We start from the raw sequence: 27,787 nt of genomic DNA on the forward strand, positions 1-27,787 counted from the left end.
TTTAGGCTTTTCTTTTTCTCTCATGAATTCCCAAGAAGCATTCTTTCCCTGAGAGCACAAAGCTTGCACTCTGAGCAGACTGTGGTATTTTACTTAGATGTTTCCTTTCAATTGTACTGAACTGCCTGAAGAGAGAACACTAAAATGGTACTGAATAACCTGAGCAGAGAAGACAGAAATGAATGGGAAGGACTTTATACTGTTTGGGAACACCTGCATCGTTTATTTCCCTTAAGTAAAGTTGTTATACAGCATGATAGCAGGTTTGGAGCGTGTTCCAGAGAAACTGGCATCTTTTTGTGCTCTTTATCTCCTTCCTGCAGATGGGTTCAAGATTTTTCCCTTATTGTTCAGCTCTGTAAAAAGCCAGTAAACCAGTGTGACAGTTCAGATCAGAACGTGGTAAGAGCACATCACAGACTGAGCCATGACCTGTGCAAAGTTCCAACTTGCTCCACCCTCTTTCCTGCTGAGCACATAAAAGTGCATTTACTGCACAGAGCTGCACCTAAACTGCCAAATTACCCCACCTTCATTCCCTTCACCAAACTTCTTGTTTGAAAGCAGATTTCTTAAATCCCTGGTATGGAGGGCTGCAGTTCCCCTGAGGAACAGCACACACTCCACATGCAGCTGTGACCCTTCCCAGCAACAGGCAGGACAAACCCCACGGGCTTTCAGAGATCCCAGCTGGCAGCAGCAGCAATTTGTCACCCACTACTTCCACTTTGCTACAGGAAAAACAGTAGAGGATCAGACTGAACATGATAAAGAAGATGCAGGAATACAGTGGTTGGGTGCAGGATTTTTTTTTTTAACTCCACACATGGTCCAAATCAATCTGCAAATAATCCTACTTCTGTAATCAGGCTTCAGGTTGAGAGGAAAATCAAAAATGACAGGTTCTGACCTCGAGGAAACTTCCTTTCCTTTACCAGCAGTCCAAATGTTTGGGCAGCCTGAAACTTCTCAGACAAGAGACTTTAAAGCTTTTTGAAACAATGCTGAGGAATGTAAAAAGGGGAGCCACAGAAGGAAGTTTGACACACAGAATAGCTCAGTTTGCTATTCCACCCTTAACAACTACAAGTCTACTTTTAGAACAGACTTTGGGACAGAATAAACTATTTCAGTCAGAAGGGACCTACAGCAACCACCCTGTCCCACTGCCAGACCCCTTCAGGGCTGACACAAGTTGAAGCACACTGATAAAGTCATTATCCAAAGGCCTCTTGAACATTATCAGAGAGAGATCAGCAGCTCTGTCTCCACTTCCCCTCCTCAGGAAGCTGCAAGGAGCAGAGGTCCCATCTCAGCCTCCTTTCCTCCCAATTAATCAAGCCCAAAGCCCCTGCATGTCAAGACTGTGATGTGAAGTTAACACCCATTACTGCCCCACCCAGCACTTCATGGAAACATGAATTCTGAGGCAAAGCTCCATTCTGAAGAGGAGCAGCACAGGCACTCACAGGTATCCTCAGGGCCCCAAGGAAGCTGATGGCTGATGTCCCATGCCTTCCTTCCCCAGTGGCCACGCTGCAGTTCTCACTGTCGGGGAGTAAATGCTGCATCTCTGCATCCTGCAACGTCCCCCAGCAACAGGTAACAGAGAGAAGAGAACAAAGAAACAAAGTATGCATCAAGAAATCAAACAGCTCCAAAATAATTTTTAGAAACAAGTACCTAATTTGTCACAGAAAGCTACAACTTTAAAAATGTCTTGGTGTGGACATCCAGAGCATACAGAGAGAGCAGAGATTACATTCAGAATATCAGGTGGTACCTGTGTGCATGCAGTCCATAACAGAATCAAGTTTCTGTTCTACTGAAGAACAATTTCAAGTTGCAAAACCCCCACATAAAGAATACAATCAATGGAATAAAACAGTTTCCAATCTTCCCTCACCCCATCACATAAATGTGGTCTAATTAAAGCTGACAAACTACTCAGTCCTACAACATTGTATACAAGAAATTTCTACAAGGATACATTTCTGTATAAAATAATGCATTATCTTCTTTCTGTGCAAATACTAAGTCAGATTTTCAGGCTCTGTAACATCATCTTACTGACCGATTGAAGTACAGGCCACCTTTCCACATGAATTATAGACAGTGAGAGCTTTATGTTAAGCAATCACTTATATTTTTTTCAAGTCTGTTCCATTTGAGCATTGCAATTCCCAAAATATAAAAGCCTGGAGTTCACCAGCGTTGCCCACTTGTGAATTCTGAGTTCTTTTCTAGTACTAGGAAGGATTTAATTCAAATAATTCCACTGGCTGCTAAGAATACTTGTGGAGCAAGTTACCAAGAACAAGCCATCCCAGTGTAGCCAGGAGGGTTTATGTTATTTTTAATCCTCTACCAGACTGAAGTGAACTCTCAGAATAGAACTGGAAATTTACATCTTACAGCTGTACACAGAAAAAACCCATCAGGTATAAATAGCCCTCAGAAGTTCTTTTACAACTTGGAAAAAAGATGGGATGCAGCTATCCTCACTTTCACCTGCTTGCTGGGAGGCTTTACCAAGCTGTGCACTTTTCCTGTTTATGTATTATACACATTGTCCTCCTTCTCCTAATTCTTCAGCATCTGAACAAAGCCTCAGTGAAGAATTAAGCCTCAAATATATATTTGACTGTAGGCTAGAAAGGATATAACAGCAGGCTGTTCCATTTCCAATGCTTATTGCAAAGATGAAAACTTGGATTAATATTTGCTAAGCTGATGGGGGAAGAAAAAACCGTAAGTGCTGGAAAAATTCAATTCTGCTATTTTACATTCACTGATTCTAAATAAATTCTGTTTTTAAATAACATCATTTAGGAGAGGGCACCAGGGAACCATCTGGACACCTGAGCCCAGACACTCAGCATAATTTTAGAAGCTGCCATGCAGCATCCAAAATTCTAGACATGATTTTTAGATGGTATGCAGGACTTACAGGAGTCCAGTGTCTGGGCTCAGGAGATAAAGCATTAACCAGAAGACAGAAAAAACATCTAGGGACCTTGGACATGGCCCTGCAAACGTATGTCATGGCCCAGGAGTCACTCCATCATCATATAAACATTTCTCTTCTGAATTACTGGAGCAACTTCAAAACTTGAACTATTTTAACAAAACAAATTCGAACCATAAGCCTTTTTTTTTTTTTTTTAATGAGAGAGAGAGAGATGAGAAACAGAGGGAAAAAAGGGTTTAAGCAGTGAAGCTCCCCACCAGATTCTAGATGGTGTCTGAGTATCCCCTGCACAATCAGCACAGCAAACCCAGCCAGGGCTGTCTGAGGCAATGCTGCTCATTGCTCAGACAAGCAGCTCTCAATCTGTTTTAGAAGAATGGGCAAATATTGCAGCAGAGGTCACCAAAGTCCAAATAACTTATTTAAACTCATGCTGGAAACTTTTGTCAATGATCTGGGGGTTTTTATGCTGCACACAGCTAGAGGATAAATAAACCCAGCAGTTTGTGCTTGGCAGAGATGACTTGTACAGCCTTGCCAGCTTGTCTCAGAGCATGATTTGGCATATGGGACCCTCTTGATCACTGGGGAAGGATTCATTATCCCACAATTTTGTGTCATTTTTAAGAGGCCAACCTAACACAAGCAGCAATGGAGGCACAGAGGTATTCAGGTCATGCAGCCAAAACCACATTCTGCTTTCAGTCACTGCAGATCCTGGGTATTTGCTCCCTTTTTACAGTAATTGCAGAGGTCAATGAAAACCCAGTAAAAGCTGCCATTCCAGTGTGCTTGGAGACCAACCCATAAATGCAAAACATCTGCAGTTTGTAGAGGCTCAAGAGCTGTCTGTGAAAATCAGCTCCAAATAACTGCACCACAACCCCTGTGAAAAGGGAAGTTGTTCAGCTTGGCTCTGACAGGAAAAATTTGTTCTTCTGTCACTGGCAGAAAATCAGGAAGCCCCAAAGAGCAACAAAGAAGGGGATGTAATGATTTTATTAGCTTCTTTTTAAACCTTGTTGAGATCCCGTATTACAAACACACCCCAGCTGGCAGGGAGGAGAGAGAAGGGGGGATATTCCCAGGATTGCCAGCAGCTCCCCCAGGTCACTGTCTGTGCTGTCCCCCTGTCCTGCTCCCAAGGGACACCAGCCACTGGGACAGGGGTACATTTTCCTCACCCTTTACTAGGCAGACCCTTCACAAGCTGCAGGAGCAGAGTTATAAGGAAATCTGTCTTCTGATTTGCTGATTACTGTGGTTTTTTAGCTTTGTCATCCTAATTTAGAATCACAGATCAGATGGGGCTGGAAAGGAATTGAAGATTACCCAATTCCAACCCCCTTCCACAATCCCAAATTGCTCCAAGCCCCATCCAGCCTGGCCTTGGACACTTCCAGGGATGGGACAGCCACAGCTTCTCTGGGCCACTTGTTCCAGTGCCTCACCATCCTTTCTTCCATATATTTAAAAGAATTTCTTCTGCGAATTCCATTCTGTCTGAAGACACCTGCTGATGTTCTTACATCTGCCCTTACCTTCCAGCTGGTTGTGAAATAACACTGACAAATGGCTTCTGGGCTGGACACTGTTGTTGGGCAGCTCAAAACTAAAATAATTAACTCAGTACAGATGAGGGGTTTAAGCTGTATTGAAGTGTTTCCCCAGCAAAATTTTCAAACTTTTTTACCAACACTGATTATTCCACCCTCTGAATGCTCATTATTATTCTATGGGCAAAGGATAAAGAGAACAGGAAGTTTCTATTTTCCTGGAAAAGTCTGAAAGAAGTTTAAAAAAAAGTTATCCTCTCAGGATTACAATGTGCCAAGTGTACTGAATACAAACACGAAATTTCAAATGGAAATTTTCAGTCCATGTCCATCACAAGATAAAATGGTATTCTGCCCACAAAATGGACAAATCCAGAATTCATTTCCTAGTGAGAAATAGGAGCCCTTATGGCTATGAGTTTTAAGCAAGATTTTTTTGAATAATTGTGTATTTTTAGAACTCTCCATCTCCACATATAATCGTGTTAAGTACAGACAGCTTTTGAAAGGAAAAAGGAGACAAATGAGACCGCGAGGACAAGACACAATATACATAATTTAAATATTTCAAGTGGGCTGCCTTTAAAGTATTTTGCAGCGCATTATTTTTGATGGGATTGTGTCAAGATCACAAAATAAAAAAGACCAATTGAGCTAGCACTGCCATCTCACACAGCTCAGTTTGCATTATTTATGGCAGCTAATGTTTATTTCCCTCCTCTGAAGTTACATTTGTGTGTGAAGATGGAAGCAGATTTCACCATCATAAAAAGAGCAGCAATCTTTACAAACAGTAAAGGTTCCATGTGAGCCTCAAGAAGTCTTCTATGCTATTTTACAGCATTATTTTCTATTTTACCTGAGGTTTGCCATTTTCCTTAGCATTTAAGGTTGGCATCTGGATTCTGCAGCGAGAGGCGCCGTTCAGGAAGGATTTAGAACTCTAAAAAAGAAAACAAACTCTATTTTGTTTTCTGCCTTTTTTTTTTAAGGATTACATTAATGTCAATCATCTCTCTGGAACAAGTTTTTGTGCATTGTAACATAAACATAACCCCAACTGGAGCATCTTTAATTTGATGACCATGTGTTTTGAGATTTTCAAGTGCTTACACAGACCTGTAGCAATGGACATAAAATGCACTCACCAATTGATCTGAAGGGTTATTTCACACTGGTTTTATACAGAATGAGCTGAATTCAGAGCACAGTCGTGCTCCTCTCAACACCTTTAGCTGCTTTTTCCTCTACTGAACTTACTGACATTGCAAACAGTTTTTGCTCTTAAGCAGATGATTCCAGTAGCAGCTACAGAATTGATTTGTTTCATGAAAACCTTGATTTTTCACTTTCCTAATCCTTTTAAGAGAAAAGTTCATCCCTTTAGCTTATATTCTGGAACACTAAATTCTTTTCGCCCATAAATTCTTGTGTTCTTGTGGACAGGAGTATTGATGAGGAGTCTGAAAACCTCCAGCAAGTTCCAGAAGAAAAAATGAGACAAAAAGCTACATTTTAGGCACCAGATGGACTTTCATTTTATCCTTACTTATTAACAAGTACATTCCTGTGTCAGATCATACCAAAATTCACTGGAAAACACCACTGGAATTCAGTGCATTCACTGGAAAACACCTGAGATCTTTATCTTCATTCTGAGATCTTTAGTCTAAAAAGATTTACCAGGGACAGGTAAATTCAGATTTGTCTGCTGAATTAAATATACAGCTCTAAAGCAGGTTTGCAGTCAGGTATGGACAACCTATTGCTAAGTCCAAAAGAAGCACTGTGTATTCCTCAGGGATGAGATGCTGAAGTGTCTAATCACACACTGGATGCCACATTGAAAAACAAAAATCAAGACAGAACAATAAAAAGCCCTACAAACTGTGCCCCAAATAAGCCCCTCCTCAAGCTCACCACCACAAATAAAAAAAGAATGCAAATCCTCACTGAACAATCCAGCTCAAAATCAATCACTGGGTAATTCTTCCCCCTTGCCAAAAAAAATCAAGAGTATGTATTTCAGTGTTTTTTACACAAATTGCCCTTCATCAATCAAATCCGTTCTAAGAAGAAAAAACAGTTTTGAGGATAAACTGTAGTATCTCTGCAGCTCAGTTCAGAGCTGAGGCACAAGCAGCTTTGGACATGCATTCTTTAAAGTGAACCAACAACAATCGAGCCCCCAGGGTCTGATAAAACAGATTTTTAAGTTTTATCCTACAGAAAATCTGAGTCTTGTCAAACATGTGATTTACAAGAATCCACATGGAAGAAAATCCATCACCTAGAGACAAGTCATCTACATTTTTAATCAGCAGCTCAGCAGAGGAAAAATGAATGACTTTTTCATTTGACTGTCAAAAAATAAGATTTACTACACAGTAAGGAGAAAATGTCTAGGGAAAAGGACTAGACTGAGAGGCTGCACATTTAATACTTAGGCTTGTTCCTCCTTTCCAGGAGATAAAAATTACAGCCTGGTAATTTTTAAATGCACAAGCACTTTGCAACAGGAGTTCAAGGGAGGGAAGTTTTCCGGGAATGCGAAGTGGAGACAAAGGAAGTTCTTAAGAGTACAAAGACAAATCTGTATGAACATGATGTAACTATTGGGGAAAAAAAAGGCACAGGGAGAAAAGATGAGAAGCAGTAAAACCAGTTCTAAATCACATTTCCCAAAGGGGAAATAAAAAATTTAAATCTCTTTAAGTTTCATAAAGGAAGTGCAGCAATTCTGAATAACACCCACTGACTTCTCACTTGCATTTGTCACAGGTACAGCCCTTCAGAAAGTCAAGATTAAGCCTCCAACGCCAGCATTTAGAAGCACTTTATTGTCCTCAAGTATTTATTTGGAAACAAATTTCAGATGGGTAAATCAGAGCCAAGATGAATTCAGGCAAATGAAGCACAGCCCAGGAAACCAGAGAATAAAGAGAAAGAACCACACGCTCAAGGCTCTGTGCCTGGCTCTCCATCTGTGGTTTTGGACAGCTCAATGAAATCAGATTACTCACCACTACAAACTCTGGGGAAATATTGGGCTCACGACCATGCTGCAAATAAACATTAGATCAAATTCATCCAAGACTGACATCACACAGAGAGGACTGTGATCTCTCAATCTTAATATAAACCCTTCCCTCGTGCTGAGCATTTATTTTAGTGCTGTTTAAATTTAACTGGCCTCATTCTTCCACGAGGAGATTTAGTTTTTAGTGCAGAACTGCCTGCACCCACCCAGGACATCTGGCCAAAATTACCTGCCACAGCTTTAGGAGAAAAGCAAGTGTGTATGTTTATTGCCTCAAAAAAAGGATTTCTAACTAGTTGCAAAAGCACATAAGGTTGTTCAGGTTGAACAGAATGACTGAATAAAAAAAAAAAAAGACAGCAGGTATTTTACAGCTGCCAAATTCTGTCCCTTGTACAACATAGATAAAATATTTTCCCCTATTTTACTACATCAACCTCCCTTCAATTAGCACTCGCTTTTCTTTACAGTCAGAAGCTGTCATCACCACATCTACATCTGGACATCTTGAACTCCTACTTAATTAATTTCCTTAATTTCTAAGGCTACCTGTCTGTGGTGAACAGAAGCTGTGAGCCCCTTCCACAAGGGTTTAGAATCCTTGCAGACCCCTCAGGAGTGAAGTATTTGGGCAGTTCCAATGACATCAAGCTCCCCAGGACAAGGCAAACCTCAATCTGAGGAGGGTCCAAGGCAAGTGGAGAAGGCTTGCCTTCCTGTGATAAACTCCTCCCAGATTTCCAGATGTGACATGGGAATAGGGAAGGAAGAAGTGATGCCTTTTGCTCTGCAGGGTGAGGTTTCCAAGGAAACAGGAGGTCAAATGCATCCCACACAGTGAGAGTGAGCCTGGGGCAGTGACCCTGCTGCTGCTCTAGTGAAGGCTGAGTCAAATGCTCCTCCTTTTCTGCAACTGAGGAAATTTGCTCCTAAAATACTAAATTTTTTGTTAAAAGTATCATGATAAGTAGATATTCCATGTCAGAATTTTCCACACTAGCCCACTGAGCCATACGAGCAACACACTGTGCAGAGCTCTTTAGTTATGCTTTCCAGTTAAAGTGTATTTGAAACAAATATTATTTATTTCCATAAGGCTTAACAGGATATTCTGTAAAAATGATGCTCTGAACTACATAAAAGCTAAGGAAAATGGGACTCTTAACATAATGGAACTCATAGCAGGCAATGAGAGTCACTTAAAATACTCCCACGCTTGACAGAAGTTACTTCTAAGAAATGAAAGAGAAAGAAAAGGAAAAAATACAGAGCATAGTGTGAGCCCACCTTGTCTCACAGGAATAAAATAAGAATAGGAGTTCCACACACCATCAAAAGCATTCAGAAGCTTTATCAGAAGTGCTTCATATGAAGATAAAAAAAAATTAACTGGAAAAGAAGAGAGAACACAGACTAGAAAAGTTGCCTTCAGTTCCTATTCAAAAGCATTTAAAATGTAAAACTCTATTGATCTAAAAGCATTAGGTGGTAAAAAAAGAGCAATAAACCTTGTAAAATCTACCTGTGAGACTGGCAAAGAAAATGCAAGGTTCACATGACTCCAACATGTACAGACAATGTCCATGTGGGATTCCCTTGGGACTTTCACCAACAGCCCTGACTGCCCTCAGACATGGGAAACCTCATGGCCTGCCCTGCCAATCCCCTCTACTGCTCCAAAAAAATACCTGGAAATGTGGCAGATCTCTACTACTCCAAGAAAATACCTGGAAATATGGCAGACCTGATTGCCCAAGGGTTCCTGGGAGCCTGGAGCAAGAACTGCTCCAGGTTTTGGCCGCAGTAGAGACAAACACAGGGCAGAGTCTCGGGGAACATGAAACAACATCAACCTGTGAGCACAGTCCTGAACAAAACTGGGCCAGGAATGACATTTCTGTCAGGAGAAGTTAACACAGCTGGTCTTCCTAATGCTCTCTTTGTTGCCTTTCCTTGCTTTTTACTTTTCTCCAATTCCATTTGGATTGCTTTCCTCCTCTTGCGTTCATGAGGCAGAAAAGGAATCATCTCACAAAGTAGCTTGGGACTTCCTAGGAAAATCTTTCCACCTCTGACACAACATTCTAAAATACTTAATAAATAAATAATATTTATTACTTATTTACCTACCTTAACACTAAATACTTAAACAAAACACCCTACAAAGATGCTCAGGAAGACTGAAGAAAAGTAAGAAAACCCAAGAAAAAGCAAAAAAGAAAAAGAGATGAACAGCTTTTACTCGGCTTACTGTAAAATCAACTGTTCCAAAACAAATTAATTCACCTCTTGATTCATTTACTTTGAGAGAAAATAAGATCCTGGTTTACCAGTGAAGCACAGAAGAGCAATAATTGCCTCAAGCACAGCATCAGTTACAACAGCCTGGCAGAAAGAGCCACACACACAATGTGATTCACAGAACCATCTTAATAAATGTGTCTATTAGGAGGCAAAAATCAAAAAAGAAAATGCATTTACTTACATTGGATGGTGTGCAGGAGCAACTGACATCTTTAGGATCTGAAATGAAATACCACACATAGCTAACAGTGAAAACAAGCCTAAGAAATCTCTTAAAATACTTTTAAATAGTGTAACTTACTGACAAGAAACTGACAGCAGAGATAAAAAGTGCTACTCCGGCAGTTCAGCTAGTTACAGAATTCTAGTTATATCTGCCAAAATTCACCTCCTGAGACAGGACAGTTACAGTAAAACAAGCATTCACATCTCTCAGTCTGCACAGGGACAGGATTCCTCTTTACTTTCTAATTTAAAGTGCCAAAAGCTGCTCCCTCAGCTGCCTGCTGCAGCTGATGGCACAGAGGATGAGGATGGTGGGGGCTGAATGGCAGCACAGAACATGCACTGCAGCCAGGTGGGACCTTCTGCCAAGGGACATTTACCAACACAGGGGGCTGGTGACAGGACACTGGGCTCAGTTCTGAAGGGTCACTCTGTCAGGGGAGCTGGGGAGGGGTCTGGGGCACAAACCAGATGAGGAACAGATGATGATGAGGGGGCTCACCTGGAGAAAAGGGGCTCAGGGGTGTTTTATTGCTCTCTGGAATTCCCTGCCAGGAGGGGACAGCTGGGGGGGTCGGGCTCTGCTCCCAGGAACAGGGACAGGAGCAGAGGGAACGGCCTCAGGCTGGCCCAGGGGGGACAGCAGCAGGAATTTCCCCATGGAAAGGATTGTTAAATACTGGCAGGGGCTGCTCAGGGAGGTTTGGAGTGCCCATCCCTGGGGGTGCCCTGGGCTGGGGTCAGGGTGGGCATCAGTCAAAGCTGGACTGGGTGACCTTGGAGGGCTTTTCCAACCTCAGTGATCCTGACTGGATAAGCTCTCTGAAGGCACACAGGCTCTTCCCCACCAAGTGTTCTGGGAAGAAGCTCTCTAAGCAGGGGCACAGCTGGACCCTCCATGGCTGCATCCCAGGGAAGCACTCACGTTCAATGAGGAACAGGAAACAAACGAGCCCCATGACAGCCACGATGACCCCAGGCACCACAAAGGAGAGGCCCCAGCACGTGGACACCCAGTAAGCAGCAATCAAGGATCCCAAGATATTCCCCACTGAAGTGTGTGAATTCCAGACTCCCATGATCAAACCTCTCCTGCATTAAAAAAAAAAAAAAAAAAAAAAAACAAAACAAAACAAAACAAAAAAAAAAAAAAACCAAACAAAAAAAAAAACCCCAAAACACAAAAACATTAACTATAAGCATTAATCTCTTGAGAAAAGTGTATCAGAATAGCTGTGCAGCTGTGGTGTCAGTGAAATGTATCTCATGATCTTTACCTAATCATTTATTCATATTACAATCTCCCCCTGGCAATTTCAAGGCACCTAAATATTAATAAAACTGTTGTAAATACTCTGTGCATGACAGAATTTATCCTGCACTTAGTGGCATTTAAAAACACCACTAGGGCTTGCATATTTCTGGATAGTTTCTTTGATTAAAACAAATATGCTGATGTTGAGTAGCATGTGGACACCAAGTCTGATGCTTTTGGGAATAAAAATCCTCCTGCAAACACATTGCACTGATAATGTGATGATTGCAGGGCATGTCAGACTTGTCATGCAGAAGAAAACAAACTGTAGAGGATATGTGGAGCAAATTCAGTATTTTCTGATCCCATTCTGGACTTGCTGGGCTCTGGGAGAAGATGACACCTGCACCAGCCGCACACACCAGACTCCTGTCTGCCTGGAAATCCCAGATTAGAGCTGCTGCCCATCAGCTCCATCTGAGCTAAGGTAAAGCACAAAAATCCCACTCAAGTCATGACAAAAGGGATTTTTTTTCCCCTTTTAAGTCATGGGAAAACTGCCTCGCAGGATTTTACCTGGAGCAGCCCAACTTGAACAAACAGAATCTTTTCCATGGCCTGAAGACAAAATCTAAGAGTTCTGCTCATGCTTCATGGAATTAGAGCAGAATGAAAACAAGGACCAGGTCACTGACATTTAAACCAGAGCCCTACTCACCAGCCCACTGTGTGGCATCCTAAAAGTAAAGGATGTTGCTTTTGCACAAAGCAAAGCCTGAATAAATGTATTTATTTTGCACAGACTCCCCAGTCTTGTTCAATATTATATGATAGTTACCATTCTCTGCATTTCCTAATGGAAAATTAGTTTGAGGCTATATCTTTTTAACTATCCTGTGGTTTATATAAAAATCAAACACTGAATTTCAGTACATCCTTCTCTGGAACTGATTAACAATAATGCTCCATATTTACAAAGGATGGTGCCACAGTAGCATTATTATATGCTACGTGCATCAACCATTATCAGAGCCAGTGGGTTTGGCATGCAGCTCTTGCAAAATTTATGGAAAATGACTGTATGGTGTGACAAAATAAACATCATGAGTGATCACTGTGCAGAATTAAGATAAAAAAACCAAAACAAAAAACAAACTAAGCTGATGATTTAAAGACTGTAATAAAGACAGGTTAAATCAGTTGCCATATGTATTTTGACTTGTAAATTAAATTTTCAAGTTTATGTAAGTGTGTTAGAAAAAAGGACAGTATACAAGGGTATTTTTTACAGTTATGCCCTGACAACTGTTTTGCAACACAAATGAAAACACAGGAAATTTCACATTAAAATGGCATAATAACAGCCTTTACTAAGAGTAGTTTTAGACTGTTTATATTTACAAGAATTATTCTAATACAATTCTGAAATAATTAATCTGAAAAAGAGCTACCTCAGAACACTGTTTTGACATGATGAGGGAGACAGTTTAAAACCCATATATAAATTAAACAGCATAACAAAGGAAGCTCCTCTCAAAAAAAAAAAAAAAAAAAAAAAAAAAAAAAAAAAAAAAAAAAAACCACCAAAAAAACCCCCCAAAAAACCAACAAACCCACAGAAGCCTAAGAAAGATATTTAAATAGATATTATAATACCACTGGCAGAATGTATTGATCTGTACTTCCAAAGCTGTGGATTTTGTATCATTTACCTTCCTTTTCCAAACCAGTTGCCAATGCATGTCACGACACTTGGCCAGCCAGTGGTCTGCACCAACCCATTGGCTATCTGAAAGTATCAAAAAAAATAATAAATAAACATTTTCTGTCATAAACCAGGTTCCTCCACAATTCCTTCTGAGTGCTGCACTGGGAAAAGGAAGTCTACACAAATGCACTGAGTTTAGAAACTTACTGGGGGGGTTTTGAAAGCATTTCTTTTCCCCCCAAGAATAAAGAAGTTACGAAGTTTTGCAGAGATTCTTCCCTCTACCTACATCTCTATAATTAGTTTATGATTTAAATCACAAAATACTGTAATTCAGTCACATATTTACCAAAAATCACACTGATCTGAGCTGAAAAGAGAAGTGAATTCCCCACAGTCAAGCAGCAGCATAACACTTATCTCAACTTAAGCATATGGCAAAGCATGTTTGCAATCAAATAAAGCAGAAAAAAGCCAACTTCAGGGGAGACTGGATAACTTTAAAATGCTTAACAGACATCTGTAAATAAACTGAGAGGAGGAATTTAATTTAATATATTCAGGGTGAAGTAAGAACTATTTCAGTCTCCACATTGCACAGAACATTAACTCATCTCAACTGCTAAAAAGCTCCCTGTCTACAACTGCACCATAACACAAATATCACAATACAAAACCTCACGTGCACAGCAAGCATTTGAACATGCAACAAAAACCAACCTCAATGCCCCCAACAAAAACCAGCCTCAATCCACCCAACAAAAACCAACCTCAATGCCCCCAACAAAAACCAACCTCAATCCATCCCACAAAAACCAACCTCAATGCCCCCACCAAAAACCAACCTCAATGCCCCCACCAAAAACCAACCTCAATGCCCCCAACAAAAACCAACCTCAATCCATCCCACAAAAACCAACCTCAATGCCCCCACCAAAAACCAACCTCAATCCACCCAACAAAAACCAACCTCAATCCACCCAACAAAAACCAACCTCAATCCACCCAACAAAAATCAACAGGGCTGAAGGTGTGAGACCCCCCTGGAGTTCAGGGCTCACTGACCACATCCCACAGGGCAGAAACAGTCAGCTCAACCCTAGAGGAGGCATTTCCTGTCCTGGAAAACCTCTGATGCCAGAGGGCTGGGGCAGTGACAGGTTAACTGGTGACAAAGTGACAGAAGTGCTGTGCCAGGTTAGTATCTCTCCCTGGCACCTTGCTCACTGCCATGCAGATGTGCCAGAGGTGAGAGTGTTACTGCAACAGCACAGAAAGCAGCAGTGCAAGGTGCAGACCTGCTCAAAATGGCCCCAGTGCCAATCCTACTCTGGTCCTGACCTACATTCCATTTTTGCCAGTGGTAAAAATTCTTGTGGCACACACCTGACCAGAGTTCTGAAAGATCTCCCACAGTGAACCTGGTTACATAAGCTGCCTGCTCCCAGCCACACCAGTGTGGGAGACTGCTCATCGTTAGCAGTGTACATGGAATCTTCCTGCAGAGAAAGCCAGGATGTGTCACTCAGGTCTTGGCAGACTGACAGAACTAAACATGCTTGTTTCAAAACTCACCCCTATTTAAGCTTGCAAAGATCTGATTGCTGATTTGACACAGAGTGAAACACATTAACTTGCTTTCAAAGATTTCTTCCACTAAAAAACACCCCACCAATTTTCAAAAATAAAGCCTGGGGGTACCCACTCTATCACTTCTGCCTGTCATCAACAAGATATTCCAGCATTTACATCCTCCCACCCAACCATCACTGTGTGCAAGTGAAAAAACCTCAGTATTTCCCCAAACAGCACCATGGGAGGAACTCTGAGTGTCTAAATTCACACTGTGCCTACCTGGGCCATGATGTAAAACCACAGATTATGCACATTATAGAAATAACCCAATCCAAACATTGCAGTGAAGAGTCCACTGGCCAGCATCCCCCCTGTCAGGTAGTAGCGGATGGGCAGCCGCTCTCCGATGAGTCCACTTGGAATTGGGGAGGAAAGAGAGAGAAAAGCCATCATTAAAAATGAGATCACACCCCAAAAGCATTCACAAATGAAGAAAATGTTGTGCTGTTTAGCTCTGGTTGAGGAGAAACTCTACTGGTAACTGCTGCTTGCCTTTGCAGCAGCGGAAGAGCAATTTTTAGCACTTGACAGGGGAAAAAAAGCCCCAACAAAAGTTCATTAATTGCTAAGTTCTGACATCTGCACAAGCATCTTTCAGGGAGATGCTCATCTGGAGCATATTCAAAGTCATTTACCTACAGAGTCATCTCCAAATTATGTGTCTCCAGCCACAGAAAGTGATACTTGTCTCCCTTGCTAGCGATTCAAGTCATGAAGGTTCTGGCTTTAGTCAATTAAAAGAAGCATCTCCCAACAGCAGCTAAGACTGCACACTTCAGGATGAGTTTGGTATTATTTTTAGGAGGTGTCTGCTCCCATTCTTTGACCAAAGAAAGCCAGGACAATCATTTTAACCCAATGAGTGCAATTTTGACACTGACTGGAGATTGACTGACTGATTGATTTACATTATGAAAAAAAGACAGGCTAAACTTCAACCTGGAAAATATTCCAGCACAAGGCAGTCAAGATTGGTGCAGCTAAAAAGCTTTCAGTGTATCAAAGATTGATACCACTGGGGCTCAGATTCATGTTGGCTGAAACCCTCAGCAATCAATTTCTCACTCTCCATCAGAACCTCTGCAGTAGGAAAGCACAATGTAACACAAAATTCACACAACCTCATAAATAAACAGCAAAGAGAGTGGGGCTTTACCTTAAATACATCCCAACTGCATATGCACACAAAAATGAGTAATCCAGCGCTCCCAGTAGCTGTTTGTAGTTGCTCTTATCTAAGAATAATTTTTGAAACAAATTGTCACTTTAAATGTACTAATCATTTCCCAACCATTTTAGATACAACCAGAAAAATCTCAGTGAATGTGCACCGACATTCAATTTCCAATAGGCACATTCAGACTTCAGCAAACATTTTGCCAATGTTTTATTTAACAAAAAAATATGTTTCTGCCTCCAAAATATCAGGAAAATATTGGCAGGCTCACGCTAAACTCTACCTTATTTAAAACAGAATTTTGGAAGAGAAGAAACATCAGTTATTAGCAAGGTGCCCTTTTCTTAAAAGGCCTTAGGCAAAAGAAAATCCAAAATCCAATTTAACAGACTTGATTAAAAGTGGTAAGATAAGTTGCAAAAACATGAGGTCCTCACAGTAAAAATGTCTAAAAACACCACACCATAATCACAGAGGCTTTTAAACAATCAGCTCAATATTTTTTAAGTATTAAGTTATTTAAAATATTAAGTTATTTTTTAAATATGAGTAAAGCCTTTTGTATTTCGTTTTCCAGCTAGTCACAAAGCACAGAGAAGTTCTGCTCAAAAAAACCCCAGAGCTCTGCCCTGTAGAGCAAACATCCATCATTACACCTAAATGGGAACTGCAGGCAGGACAGAGGGAGCAAAGGGGCTCCACCCTGATGGAAACACCAAGTCAGCTCTCAAGGGACCTAAGCTCATATCCAGACAGTTTGTGCATTTATTTGCAATAAATTGCCACAATTGCTATTGGCTTTGAGCACAAAGACACAGATATTAAAACAAATTCCTTCCTCCTGTGTTTTTCTGGTAAAACTCCCAGCTTTGCCAGAAAAACACCTGAAGGAACAAGTCTGGAATGCCATTCCAAAGGGGCAGCTTGGCAATAATGTCCATGGAAAAAGGACATTTGGGCTGAGAAGTCTCCATTTAAAAAAGTCAGCCAATATTCCAGACAAACAAACTCAATTCCCCCTTAGTCAGGGGACAAGAAACACTGCCCAGGTTTAAGTGCATCTCACCTGGGGGGCTGAATTTTTCCAGCAGACCCTGCAGCAGGAGTTAATACACTGGATTTTCTCCCCAGAAACCCCAGAGCTCTGATTTTTAATTATCTTTGAAGAGAGCAGGACTTTTTTTTAATTGCTAATTAAAGACTAATTACAATGTATGGCTACACAGACTGGGGTGGACTGGCACATTGACAGAATGGACTAATCTGTTTCACTGATGTTTCTGGTGGCAATAAAAGTGTCAAGGAGCAATTCAAAGTCTCATTTAAAGTCAAATATGGTTAAATTAAAATTTAATTGTCCAGTAGGCAATTTTTTTTTCTATTCAAGTCAAATACCAGGTTCATGAACTATCCAGTGAGTTGTCAAGTCTCTCCTGCAATAAAGTCTCCCATTTTTCTTCATTAAAATGGAGAGAAATATATTCCTTCAGGTAGATAAGGACTCTGCAAAGTTCCAATTTAGATAAGCACCAAGTAATTTCACTTAAAAGATTGCTTGAATTAAACAAGCAGGAAATAATGATTGATTTTATTCTTCACCCTTTTTTTCTAAGCAGACATGCTAAAGACAAAACCCATTTTCGGACTGAAAACTGATCTACTGAAACCATCTCTTAGATATAACAAGTAAAATAATATCACTTATTTAAGTGACTTTAGCAAAAAAAAACCCTAAGGTAAGTCACAACTTCACTTTCTGTGGAAAAATCAGTGAGGACATGGAAAACAAAACACTCCTTCCATGCACATCCTTCACACATGAAGAAATAGCTAATTATGAATATATAATGATTAATACAATAATTATGAATATCAGCTCATTATTAGGAAAGAAAGATATAAAACCAAAAAAAGCCAAGCCTTACCAAATGGCTCCCATCCACACTGAGAGGCATTAAATGGCTTTTTGACAGGCTGGATCTGGGCAGCATATTCCTTGTAGGAGTCAATTTCAACTTGACTTGCACAATGCTTATGCAGCTCTCCCTGAAACAGAAAGGACATTTGAAAATAGAAAAATCACTTGCAAACTGGGGACTGATAACTCACCTACAGCAAGAAATGTAACCATTCTAGATTTATATGTACCTGTGTCAAACCTACCAAAATCAGTAAAATTGTTGGCCCTTATTAATTGCGTGGTATTTTGCTGGAGGAAGCCACCATTACATGGTTAGAAAAAAAAAATTCTATAGTAAACTGGTGTTTCTGACAGTAAAAACCTTTGAAATTCTGCAGTAACATCAAGTACTTTGCCCACTGTTACTGCTCAGTTTTATGCAATGCAGTACTGGGGGATTTGGTTTGTGTTTAGCAAGTTATAAACACTGAGGATTAAAGTAACAAACCCAGAATTTGAGAATTTGTGTCACAAGCTTGACTGGGAACAGCCACGAGGGTACAGAAAATGATGACCATGGTGCACAACAGTACTGGGAACAGTCTTGTAAATGCCAGTGGAATGTTCAGCTCATCAGTTATGAGCAACTTTTCTCAACCATAAGAATGCAAACCTCTCAAATATCCCTAATTAGATTCATTCACATGAGTTAAGTGTAGGCACAGCTGCTTCCAGCCCAAAACCCAGACTTACATGCAATATTCTAGGTGTGGTTTCACTAAAGTTTATCAAGCAAATATCACTGTGTGCCAGCTTTATCAGTCTTTCATCTTGAAGGCATTTCAAGTTAAAGGTTAACCCTGCCTTTCACAACAGGAAATACTGAAAAAGACAACAACATCCTTGTCTGACAGGAGCAGGAGGATGTTTGAACAAGGACACCACCTCTCTTACCTTCACTATACTGATAGGTTTCCTTGAGAGATGGAAGCTGGCATACAGCAGGAAGGTGAGAGAGAAAATGAAAGCTCTATACCTACGACAGAAAAGAAAAAAAATTTGAAAATTATTTTATTTAGATTTTCTTTTAGCACCAAGTCACACAAAACCATTACACAAGTCATTGATAATACTGGAATAGTGGAAGACAACTTTCTTGAGTTCTCCAGCAGCCGGAAGAACCACCCTCCCAGTTATGCTGCTTCCCATCTGCTCTGATGTGGCCTTGGCAGGGAGGCTGGTGGCACATGGGGACAGGCAGGACAACGTGGCAGGGCCCTGAGCCCACAGAGCTGACATGCCTGGGGTGCAACCCTCCTTTGGGGGCTGTTAAATGTCAGCTCAAAATTATTAAACACCAGCTCAACACACAGATTCCACACCTCCCTGTCTCATTGGGTTTGGTGGTATTGCTAGGACATAAGTGATGGCTCTCTTAATTGTCAGTTTGGAGAATTCCTCCTTTTCTTACTGCTTTTAGGATTTAATTTTGCCTTCCTCTAAAACAAGAGAAATCAGTAATTTCCAGAGATGGACAATGGGACTGACACTGGAGCACACGAACAGAATTGAGCAGCTTTGGGATTGGGAAGGAATTCTCCTTTGTGCCTCACTGGGATCCTGGGTCTTCCTCTACAGTTTAGCTGAATTAAAAGGGCATCTTAATTTCACTGTCACTGCAAGCATTAAACACAGATAATAATCTGATGTATTCTATCCTCTATCTGTGGTTTCAGTTGTTTAAGGAGAGCATTTTGTGGATTTGTGCTTTTAGAAGCACCCAAAGTGTCTCCTGGCTCTTTCTAACCTTGATCTTAAAATTAACATTGGTAAATGTAAGTACATGTATACATACAAATATCTGATTATCACACTGTCTACTACAGTCCTGATTTGTAATTGACCTTTTTCAATAATTTTTTGCCTTATGAACTTTTACACAACCAGAGTCTTGTTTTATAATTCTGGCATATTCACAGGAAAAAGAGTCATCCCACAAGCAGAGTTATTTACCCTCATGACTGAAAACATCCTCACAAGGGATAAAACTTCAATTACTTTGTTCCTGCTGCTCAACCAGTGAAAATGTCATAAAATGATTCAGATGGAAAGTGCTATTTTTTATTTGTTATTTTTTTGTTATTCAGACACAATTGACTCAGTATTCTATCTCAGGAACCACATGAACTAATGCCATAAAACTTCCTGGATAAGTTTTCCTAATGCAAGGAGGATTTCATTTTTGTTTGGTTTTGCTGGGGGGCTTTGGTAGCTTTTATTTTAATATTGCAGTAGCAAAAACTAAAACCATAATTGAACAAGTCTGTATCACGCATCAAATTACTGGGGAGAAAAGACACTTCTGGCTGAGAAAAGAAAACTTATCTTGAGCACTCCTCCCACCTAGGATCTTGAAAATGCAATTTATTCTTTCAAATACATACCTTGCACAGAAAAGGCTAAAAAAAGCTTTATTCTCTAGCATGCTTGACTAGTAAGGGTTTGCCTGGGTTTCCCAGCAAAGAATCTCACTTTTCACAGGTCAGCAATATTTATTTATCATACAACTGACTGTATGTTCTTCCTGGATGTATTAAACAATGAGAAAGCAAAAACTCTGAGCAAGGCAATAGGTACAAACTCACACTGTCCCCAGCAAGGATCACCACCACCACCTCCAGACTTACCACTGATCTCGTGAGAATGAAGTGATGAAACGGATCCCAGGAGGAAGCTGAGCCATCTACACTACAGCTGCCACCAGACTTCAGGTGACACAATTACGGACGCGTGGCAGGGTTCTTTGTTCTTCTGGAAGTGTAACAAAGATCCCCCAAAGCCTGTGGATTCCACAAATGTGGAGTTTCTGCTGCTGGGATGATCTCCTTCCAGGTTTTTTTTTTCAGGCTGTGGAGTATCTGCTGCTGGGATGATCTCCTTCCAGGTTTTTTTTTTCTTCTACCTTCACTCACGACGTGGCAAATTCTTCACTCTGCCTTTGTTTACTGCTGATGTTCAAATAAGAGAAGCTGGTAAGTAAACAGTCTGGTCGAGATATTGGGATATTTTCTAACCATAACATTTGAATCAGCAATTATCCATTTCAGAGGCAAGTAATTAACATCATTAAACTTCACATCAAAAATGCAGTGGAGAATTTTAAGCCTATATAAATTTCAGCCTTCTCTGATTTTTCTAATTTATTTTGAGAGCTCAGCATGGTACAAAGCAGTGGAGAGACAAAGGAAAGATGCACTCAGAACTTGATCCAAAGCCAGCTTATATCAGAACACTCAGCTTTTGTCCCAGAATGACTACGAACAGGCAACTCCCCAGCTCACAAAGATCTGTTTGAGCACACCAGGAACATTTATGAGCTTGCAATTTGCTCAAAAACGGCTGCAGTGTTTCCAGCCTGGAATGACAGACTCCTCCAGCTTGAGAGTGGGTGCTGCTAAACAATGCTGCCAGCAAGGCTTGACCAGCACTCCTCCTTCCATTTCCCTGGCTCAGTATCAGCACTGCACAAAGCTCCACATCATCAGAAAGCCTTGGAAAAGGAAAAACCAAGTTCTTTCACCACTCTGAGCTCCCTACACCTGCAAAAGGCAGGACCACGTGTGTCCTCAGAATACAGAGAAAAGCGAGACTGCGGCGGTTTGGTTTAAACTCTCACAAAGTTCTTCCTGTTTGTTCCAACATGGGCTGAGGCCCCATGCCAATAAAAACCCCCAGATTTTATTCCAGGTGCTGCAGCAGGAACTGGCTGCACTGTTACCTGGCAGCTGCTGAGTCAGGTGGCCAAAGGAGCTGTAGGCAAAAGGCGTGACCACAACTCACAAATGCAAAACCAGCAGGATGCCAGGGACACTCCAGGGTCTGCAACGACCCCACAACCCTCCTGGCAGCCCTCTTTAATGCCAGCACAAGCCACTGCCATGCTCCTGATGGAAAGCTGGCATGATTCAGGATGAGCTCTTCTGGTAAACAACGGGAAGTGAGTGAAAGCATGAAAGCACAGCTGCCAAACCCAGGGCTGGTGTTGACCTGGGAATTCTAGGGGCTGCCACAGGGCAGGTGAAGGTGGGAGACTCTGCTCTCATCTTCACTGCCCCATCTTACTACAAAAATCAAAGCTGCTCATCCTCAGCCAGGTAAGTGACAACAAACAGGATCTGCCAGGTCCAAGCTGGCAACTCGAAAGCTTCACCACCCACCCAGGCTTTCTCCCCAGGAAGAGAGGAACATTACCCCCTCTTTACAAAACTGAGTATCCCACCCAAAGATCAAGGCTCTGCTCCTTGATGCTAACACATTTTTGTCATACCTCTACTTTTTCTACAGTGCCCTGGTTCAGCCTGCCACCTTCCTACCCTGAAAGTGAATTGACTTGCTAATCTCGTTTGGCATGTTCCACCCCCTCCCTGGCCCTGAATCAGATTGTGCAACTAATCAAACCCCATAATCATTCCCGCCCAACACAGGTTTCCTATCTCCTCTCTGAGGCTGTTGAGGTTAGAGAAAGTGCAACCCTACCCCCTCCTCCCCTCTCCCAGCCCCAGATAAAGATCCCTGCCTCCCTTGTGTCAGACCTTGTCGTCCTACAGCCATGGCTCAGGTGCCTGATCCATCAGGAATCCTGCTCTGAAATACACCTGATCCAACAGGGAATATTAACTCATTCCATGGCCATAAAACTGCCACACAGAATAAATGCAAGGCAGCAGGGGGATAAAGACAAGGACTAAAAACTGGGATTGCCCCTTACAGCCACAGCTGGCTAGTTAGGTCAGATTTCAAAATTCCAATTTCAAAACAGCTATTTCTCATCAGTAGTCTGTGTTTGGTTGAAATGAGATGCAGATAGCTCCAAGTGGGAGAAAAAAGGTAAGGAGAAAAAGAGGTTGGCACAAGAAGATCACAGCAGGAGTGAATTTTTCCTCTGGCAGTAACAGATTCATTTCAGGGTGATCCAAACCCCACTTCTCCTCTCTCACAGTCCTCTCCAAACACTGAAGTTATTTCACCAACCACACCAAGTGAGCTGACAGAAATACCTAGTGGGGAAAAAACCTGAGAAGCCAGCAAAGAACAAACACCTGAGGTCAAACACTTCCTTAAACAGCTCTCTTAAAATATAATAAGATAGGGCAATCATCATTATAGCAAAGCAATTGTTTAGCAGGTTACTATTTAACAGCTCTAGTGCAAGCAGGAAAAGACTTCACACGTCTTACAGAAGGTTTCAGCGCTCAGTGGTCACGCCAGGTTGCGCATCTGTTCACCTGCTGCACAGATTGTACTCACACCACCTCCCAGCAGCGTATCCTCAGGATAAATCCCATCCCAAGGATCCCAGTGACACCCAGCAAAGATGACTGGACTATCAGCAGCACAGCAGCCTAACTCTATTTGACAGGCGTTGATTCATTTTATGTACTGCAGGCAGAAACACCTGAATTCTCATTTACATCTCAATAACTTGTTTCTGTCTCCACATATTTCTAAGTTCCTCTGACATTCATGTGCATTTTAATAAACATAAAAAATTTCCTCCAGATGATGCCTTAAGTTTAAACTTTCATATTTTCCAGATTCTGTACTGCATTAGTATAGAACTCTGAACTTCATATAAAGTGTTAGCAAGTGTTTTGAGACAAAAAAAATCTTTTCCAGCCCAAGAATTATAGCAGCTTCAGGTCCAAAAACTGTAAACAACAGCAAACTGAGGAGAGCAATCTGGGAGGATGGGACTTCATAACCTGAAATGGACCAAAACTTATAAAAGCGTGAAAACTTGTGACCCGGGGTCCATCTTGGGTGTAGCCCTGGCCGGGCTCTTGTACTGCCCAAGTCGCATCCTTTGAAGGCCTTTTTAATAAATCCCTACTTTATTCCCTTAACACTGTCTAGCCTCTGTTCTAGGTAGCCTCTCAAGGCATCACACATAAGCAAAGAAATTTGTGGCAATAAAACTAGCAGGTTGTAAATTTCACCTTTTACTGGAGATTAAAGCAGATTTTAAAAACCAAGCTATACTTCAGAAATCACACTAATAGGCTACAACACATAACCAGTAGTTCATCAATACAATTTTTTATTTTTCAGTTTTACTGATGAAGCCCAGGGACAACGTCCCATTTAATCACTCATTTTTTCTCTATGTTCTTTCATTTTCAGCAACTATTTCTGCCGACAGCGAAACCAACCCCCCACTTCCTCCTTGCCGTGCTACAGCGCACAAAGCCACATCCCCGTATTTACTTTGAAACAGTATTTACCTTCCGAACTCGGTATTGCCCCTTCGCTGCAGTGGCTGAAGCATATACCTTCCTCCCTATTCCAGGAAAGCAGTCACCGGGGAGCGGCTTGTTCCCCCTGCAAACACGGCACAGCCGGGATCAGCAGTGCCGGAGGGAAGGTCCTGCCCGGGCACAGAGCAGCTCCCCGGGGCTCAGATGGATTCTGTGTCTGCAGACAGCGGGTAACCAAACCCTCCCCGGGGCGTCCTTAAGGGCTCACAGCGCCTTCGCACACACGCGGATCAAGTGCAAATTGTGCTTAATACCCGGCAGCTCTGCACCTGAGACAGAACCTGCCAAATCCATCGCTCCGGCGCCTTAAATAGCCGCGTTCCTTCTGTGTAATACAGGGGGAAAGGGCTCCCCGTGCTCCGCCACAGCGAGCACACGGTGCCCCGGGACCCGCAGCACCGACCAGGGCGGCTCCGGCCATTCCAAAGGTCAAGGGCAGCGGGAGCCGAGCCGGGGAAGGGACAGGCACCGCCTTCCCCCGGGACCCACCGGCAGCGCCGGGCTCAGTCTCGGGTCCCACCCGGAGTCTTTCTCTAACCTCAGTCCCTGAGGTCCCACCGCACCAACCTGCGGTGCCACCCCCGAAACCGAGCAGCGCCTCCCGAACGACCCTCCCCGTCCAGCAGGATGGGGGCTCCGGGGAAAAATACACGGGAGAAAAGGAGACAAAAGGCGGCGCAGCGCCGGTGACAAGCAGGGTGACTGAACACCCGAGCCCGCAGCCGCCGCTGCCCGGCCCGGCGCGGCCCGACCGCCGCTCCCGAGCGGCCCCGCGGCCGAGGAGCCGCCCCCGCTCCGCCCCCGCCGCGGGCTCGGCAGGTGCGCGGCCGCCCGCACAGCCTACCCCGGGCTGCTGCTCCCGCCGCCGCCGCTGCCTCCTTCCTCCTCCTCCTCTCGCTGCCAGCCTGCCGAGCCGAGCGGGCCGGGCGCGGCCGCCGATCGCCGCCCGCCGCCGGAGCTGCGCGGCGGGACCCGGCGGCCTCGGCCCCTCCCCGCCGCGGAGGAGGAGCCTGCGGAGCGAGCCCTCGGCTTTGGGAAGAGCCGTGCCCGCAGGTCAGGGAGGTGATCCGGCTCCGCTGTTTAGAGCCAGTGAGGCTCCTCGAGTGTGCTGTGTCCAGGTCTGGGCTCCTCAGGACAAGAGAGATGTGGAGTTCCTGTAGCGGGTCTAGCGGAGGCTATGAAGATAAAGGGACTGGAGCATCTTTGTGTTGAGGGGAGGCTGTGGGAACTGGGGCTGTTCAGCCTCGAAGATGAAGGGACTGGAGCATCTTTGTGTTGAGGGGAGGCTGTGGGAACTGGGGCTGTTCAGCCTCGAAGATGAAGGGACTGGAGCATCTCAGTTGTGTTGAGGAAAGGCTGTGGGAATTGGGGCTGTAGATGAAGGGACTGGAGCATCTCTGTGATGGGGAAAGGCTGTGGGAGCTGGGGCTGTAGATGAAGGGACTGGAGCATCTCTGTGATGGGGAAAGGCTGTGGGAGCTGGGGCTGTTCAGCCTCGAAGGAGATAACTCTAAGGGGACCTCATTAATGTGTATAAATATCTAAAGAAGTGTGCCAAGAGGATGGATCTAGACTCTGTTGATGCTGAGCAACAGGACAAGAGGAATGGGCAGGAACTGATGCCCAGGAAGTTCCACCTGAACGGTGACTGAGCACTGGGACAGACTGTCCAGAGAGGGTGTGGACCCTCCCTTACTGGAGATACTCCAGAACCATCTGGACACATTCCTGTGCCGTGTCCACCAGGGAGGTTGGACCTGTGACTCACTGTGGTCCCCTCCAGCCTGACCATTCTGTGATTGTCGGACACATTCCTGTGCTGTGTCCACCAGGAAGGTTGGACCTGTGACTCACTGTGGTCCCCTCCAGCCTGACCATTCTGTGATTGTGAACTGCTGCCCCAGGCCTCTGGCAGGGCCCCAGCTCACCCCTGTCCTGCCAGAGAGGGAAAAGATGCTCCCTTGTCCCTGCTGTCCCCATCTGTCACCCCAGCAGCCTCTTCCTCTCCAGGTGCTCCAGAGTGGTGGCTGGACCCCTCTGCACTGCCCAGCTCTGCAGTGGGATGCCCAGCCTGGGCAGGTGTGCACAGGTGCTTCCCTGCAGCACACACATGAAGGTATTTCTGGTGCCAAGTGTTCACAGATCATCTGAAAGCCGAGGGAAACATTCAGGAGGACTTCATTAAAGAAGAAAGAATGCATTTACTTTAGTTGTCTCCTGGTTTCCTGATCCTTCAGTGTTTCAGAAACCCTATATCAAAGGTCAATTTATTTATATAAATGCAGACTTCGTGCTGCAGGTGTGTTTCTTCATCATGGCCACCTCACCAGAGCAAAAACCCCTGTGCTATTTCCTTCATCCAAGACTGAATAGCTGCTAAAGTTACCTCATGCAGGTTTAAGTTTATCTGTGTAAGTCTGTCCCTTGTAGAGCACCAGGTTCCTGACAAATGACCCCCTTAAGGCTTCACTGAAGTGTCTGATGTTGTTCTCTTTTCCCTCTCATCTTGCACTGCCTGTGCTGGGAATACCAAGAAAAGAAACTGACTCCCAGTGTGATGTTCCTTAGGCTCCACATGTCAAACACTTAAGACATGTGCTCAGCTTTGCTCCATGATCCCAGGGCACCTTTCCTTCTCCTTCTCCCAGGAAGTAAAGGAACCCTTCACCCTTATTTTCACATTTGCAGAATCAGGGTCTCAGAGTTGTACCTGAACCATTGCAAACACAGGTGGGTGCTGTAAAATCTGCTGCTTTAAAGCTTGTTGGTGGCAAATACTGATAACATCTTTCTTGCTGAGATTTGTAAGTGGTGAATCAGAGCTTAAAAAAAAAATTCTCTAAATGCTACAAATGTCCTACTTGGAAAGTTAATGCACTGCTCTTGATTATCACCAGTCTTACCTTCTGAGGAGATGATTTGCATGAGTCATGTGGCTGCACTTCTGCACCAGCACCAGAAGGAACCCAGGCACTGTCTATTCAGGCTGGTGCACAGACACACACACAAGAAAAAAGATTTGTCTTCTTACAGCAGAAAAGGTCAGACCCATCACAGTGCATCTGTATACATGGTTAGCCATCCCAATGATCACAACAGCTATTCATCATCATGTGAAATCCTCATTTTGTTTAAAATTGCTGTTGCCTTGGCCCTTTTTAAATTCCTTAAAGAATTTAACCTTGCTTGAGTATCTTACTATTCTGTTACAAGCAGCTTGCAAAAAGCATGATCCAAACAGCCCCAGAAAACCCTGATACTTTTCATACTTAAAGCAGAAACTGCATCTCCCATTCAAATAAATGTTTCCTGTAATCCATTCCCCTGGCATCACTGAAACCTGCTGGCTGCCACACTTGGCACAGCTGCTGTCTCTGCTATGCCAGCGTGGGTCACCAGCAGCTACAATTGCCAGAAGCCATGAAATAAGTAGGAATGCAGGGAGAGGCAGCAGCAGGAGCTCGTGCTGCTGGTTGCACAACAGCCTCACAGAGGGGCCAGAGGTCGGGCAGAGATAAAAGGAGATCTACATGGTTAAAAAAACAGAACACACACCCACAAGGTTTAAAATAACATGTGTAATCTAGAGCCTCACAGAAAAAACAAACAGAAATCACGCTTTGCAAGTTGCTTTCCAGAAGGAAACACAAATGAAGGGTTTGGTCCAGGAAATTGTTGTGTTGGGTTGAAAGTGTGGCAGCG

General features: G+C 43.1%; 1 protein-coding gene across 1 annotated transcript in view; it reads right to left on the reverse strand.

Moving 5' to 3' along the window:
• The window catches only part of SLC37A1 (solute carrier family 37 member 1), a 31,763-nt gene extending 11,095 nt beyond the window's left edge, over positions 1-20,668 (reverse strand). Inside the window, exons 1-10 of the mRNA XM_041399880.1 lie at positions 20,459-20,668; positions 18,726-18,807; positions 17,797-17,917; positions 15,851-15,929; positions 14,914-15,049; positions 13,064-13,140; positions 11,022-11,188; positions 10,053-10,090; positions 5,387-5,470; positions 1,470-1,580 (exon numbers count right to left, since the gene is read on the reverse strand). Of these exons, the coding sequence (XP_041255814.1) occupies positions 1,470-1,580; positions 5,387-5,470; positions 10,053-10,090; positions 11,022-11,188; positions 13,064-13,140; positions 14,914-15,049; positions 15,851-15,929; positions 17,797-17,917; positions 18,726-18,807; positions 20,459-20,514 (951 nt within the window). The 5' untranslated portion in view covers positions 20,515-20,668. The remainder of the gene's footprint in view (positions 1-1,469; positions 1,581-5,386; positions 5,471-10,052; positions 10,091-11,021; positions 11,189-13,063; positions 13,141-14,913; positions 15,050-15,850; positions 15,930-17,796; positions 17,918-18,725; positions 18,808-20,458) is intronic.
• Between the last annotated feature and the right edge of the window lie 7,119 nt (positions 20,669-27,787).

This window comes from Onychostruthus taczanowskii, unplaced genomic scaffold, assembly GCF_017590055.1.
Source record: "Onychostruthus taczanowskii isolate IOZ18803 unplaced genomic scaffold, ASM1759005v1 scaffold17, whole genome shotgun sequence".
Taxonomy (NCBI): domain Eukaryota; kingdom Metazoa; phylum Chordata; class Aves; order Passeriformes; family Passeridae; genus Onychostruthus; species Onychostruthus taczanowskii.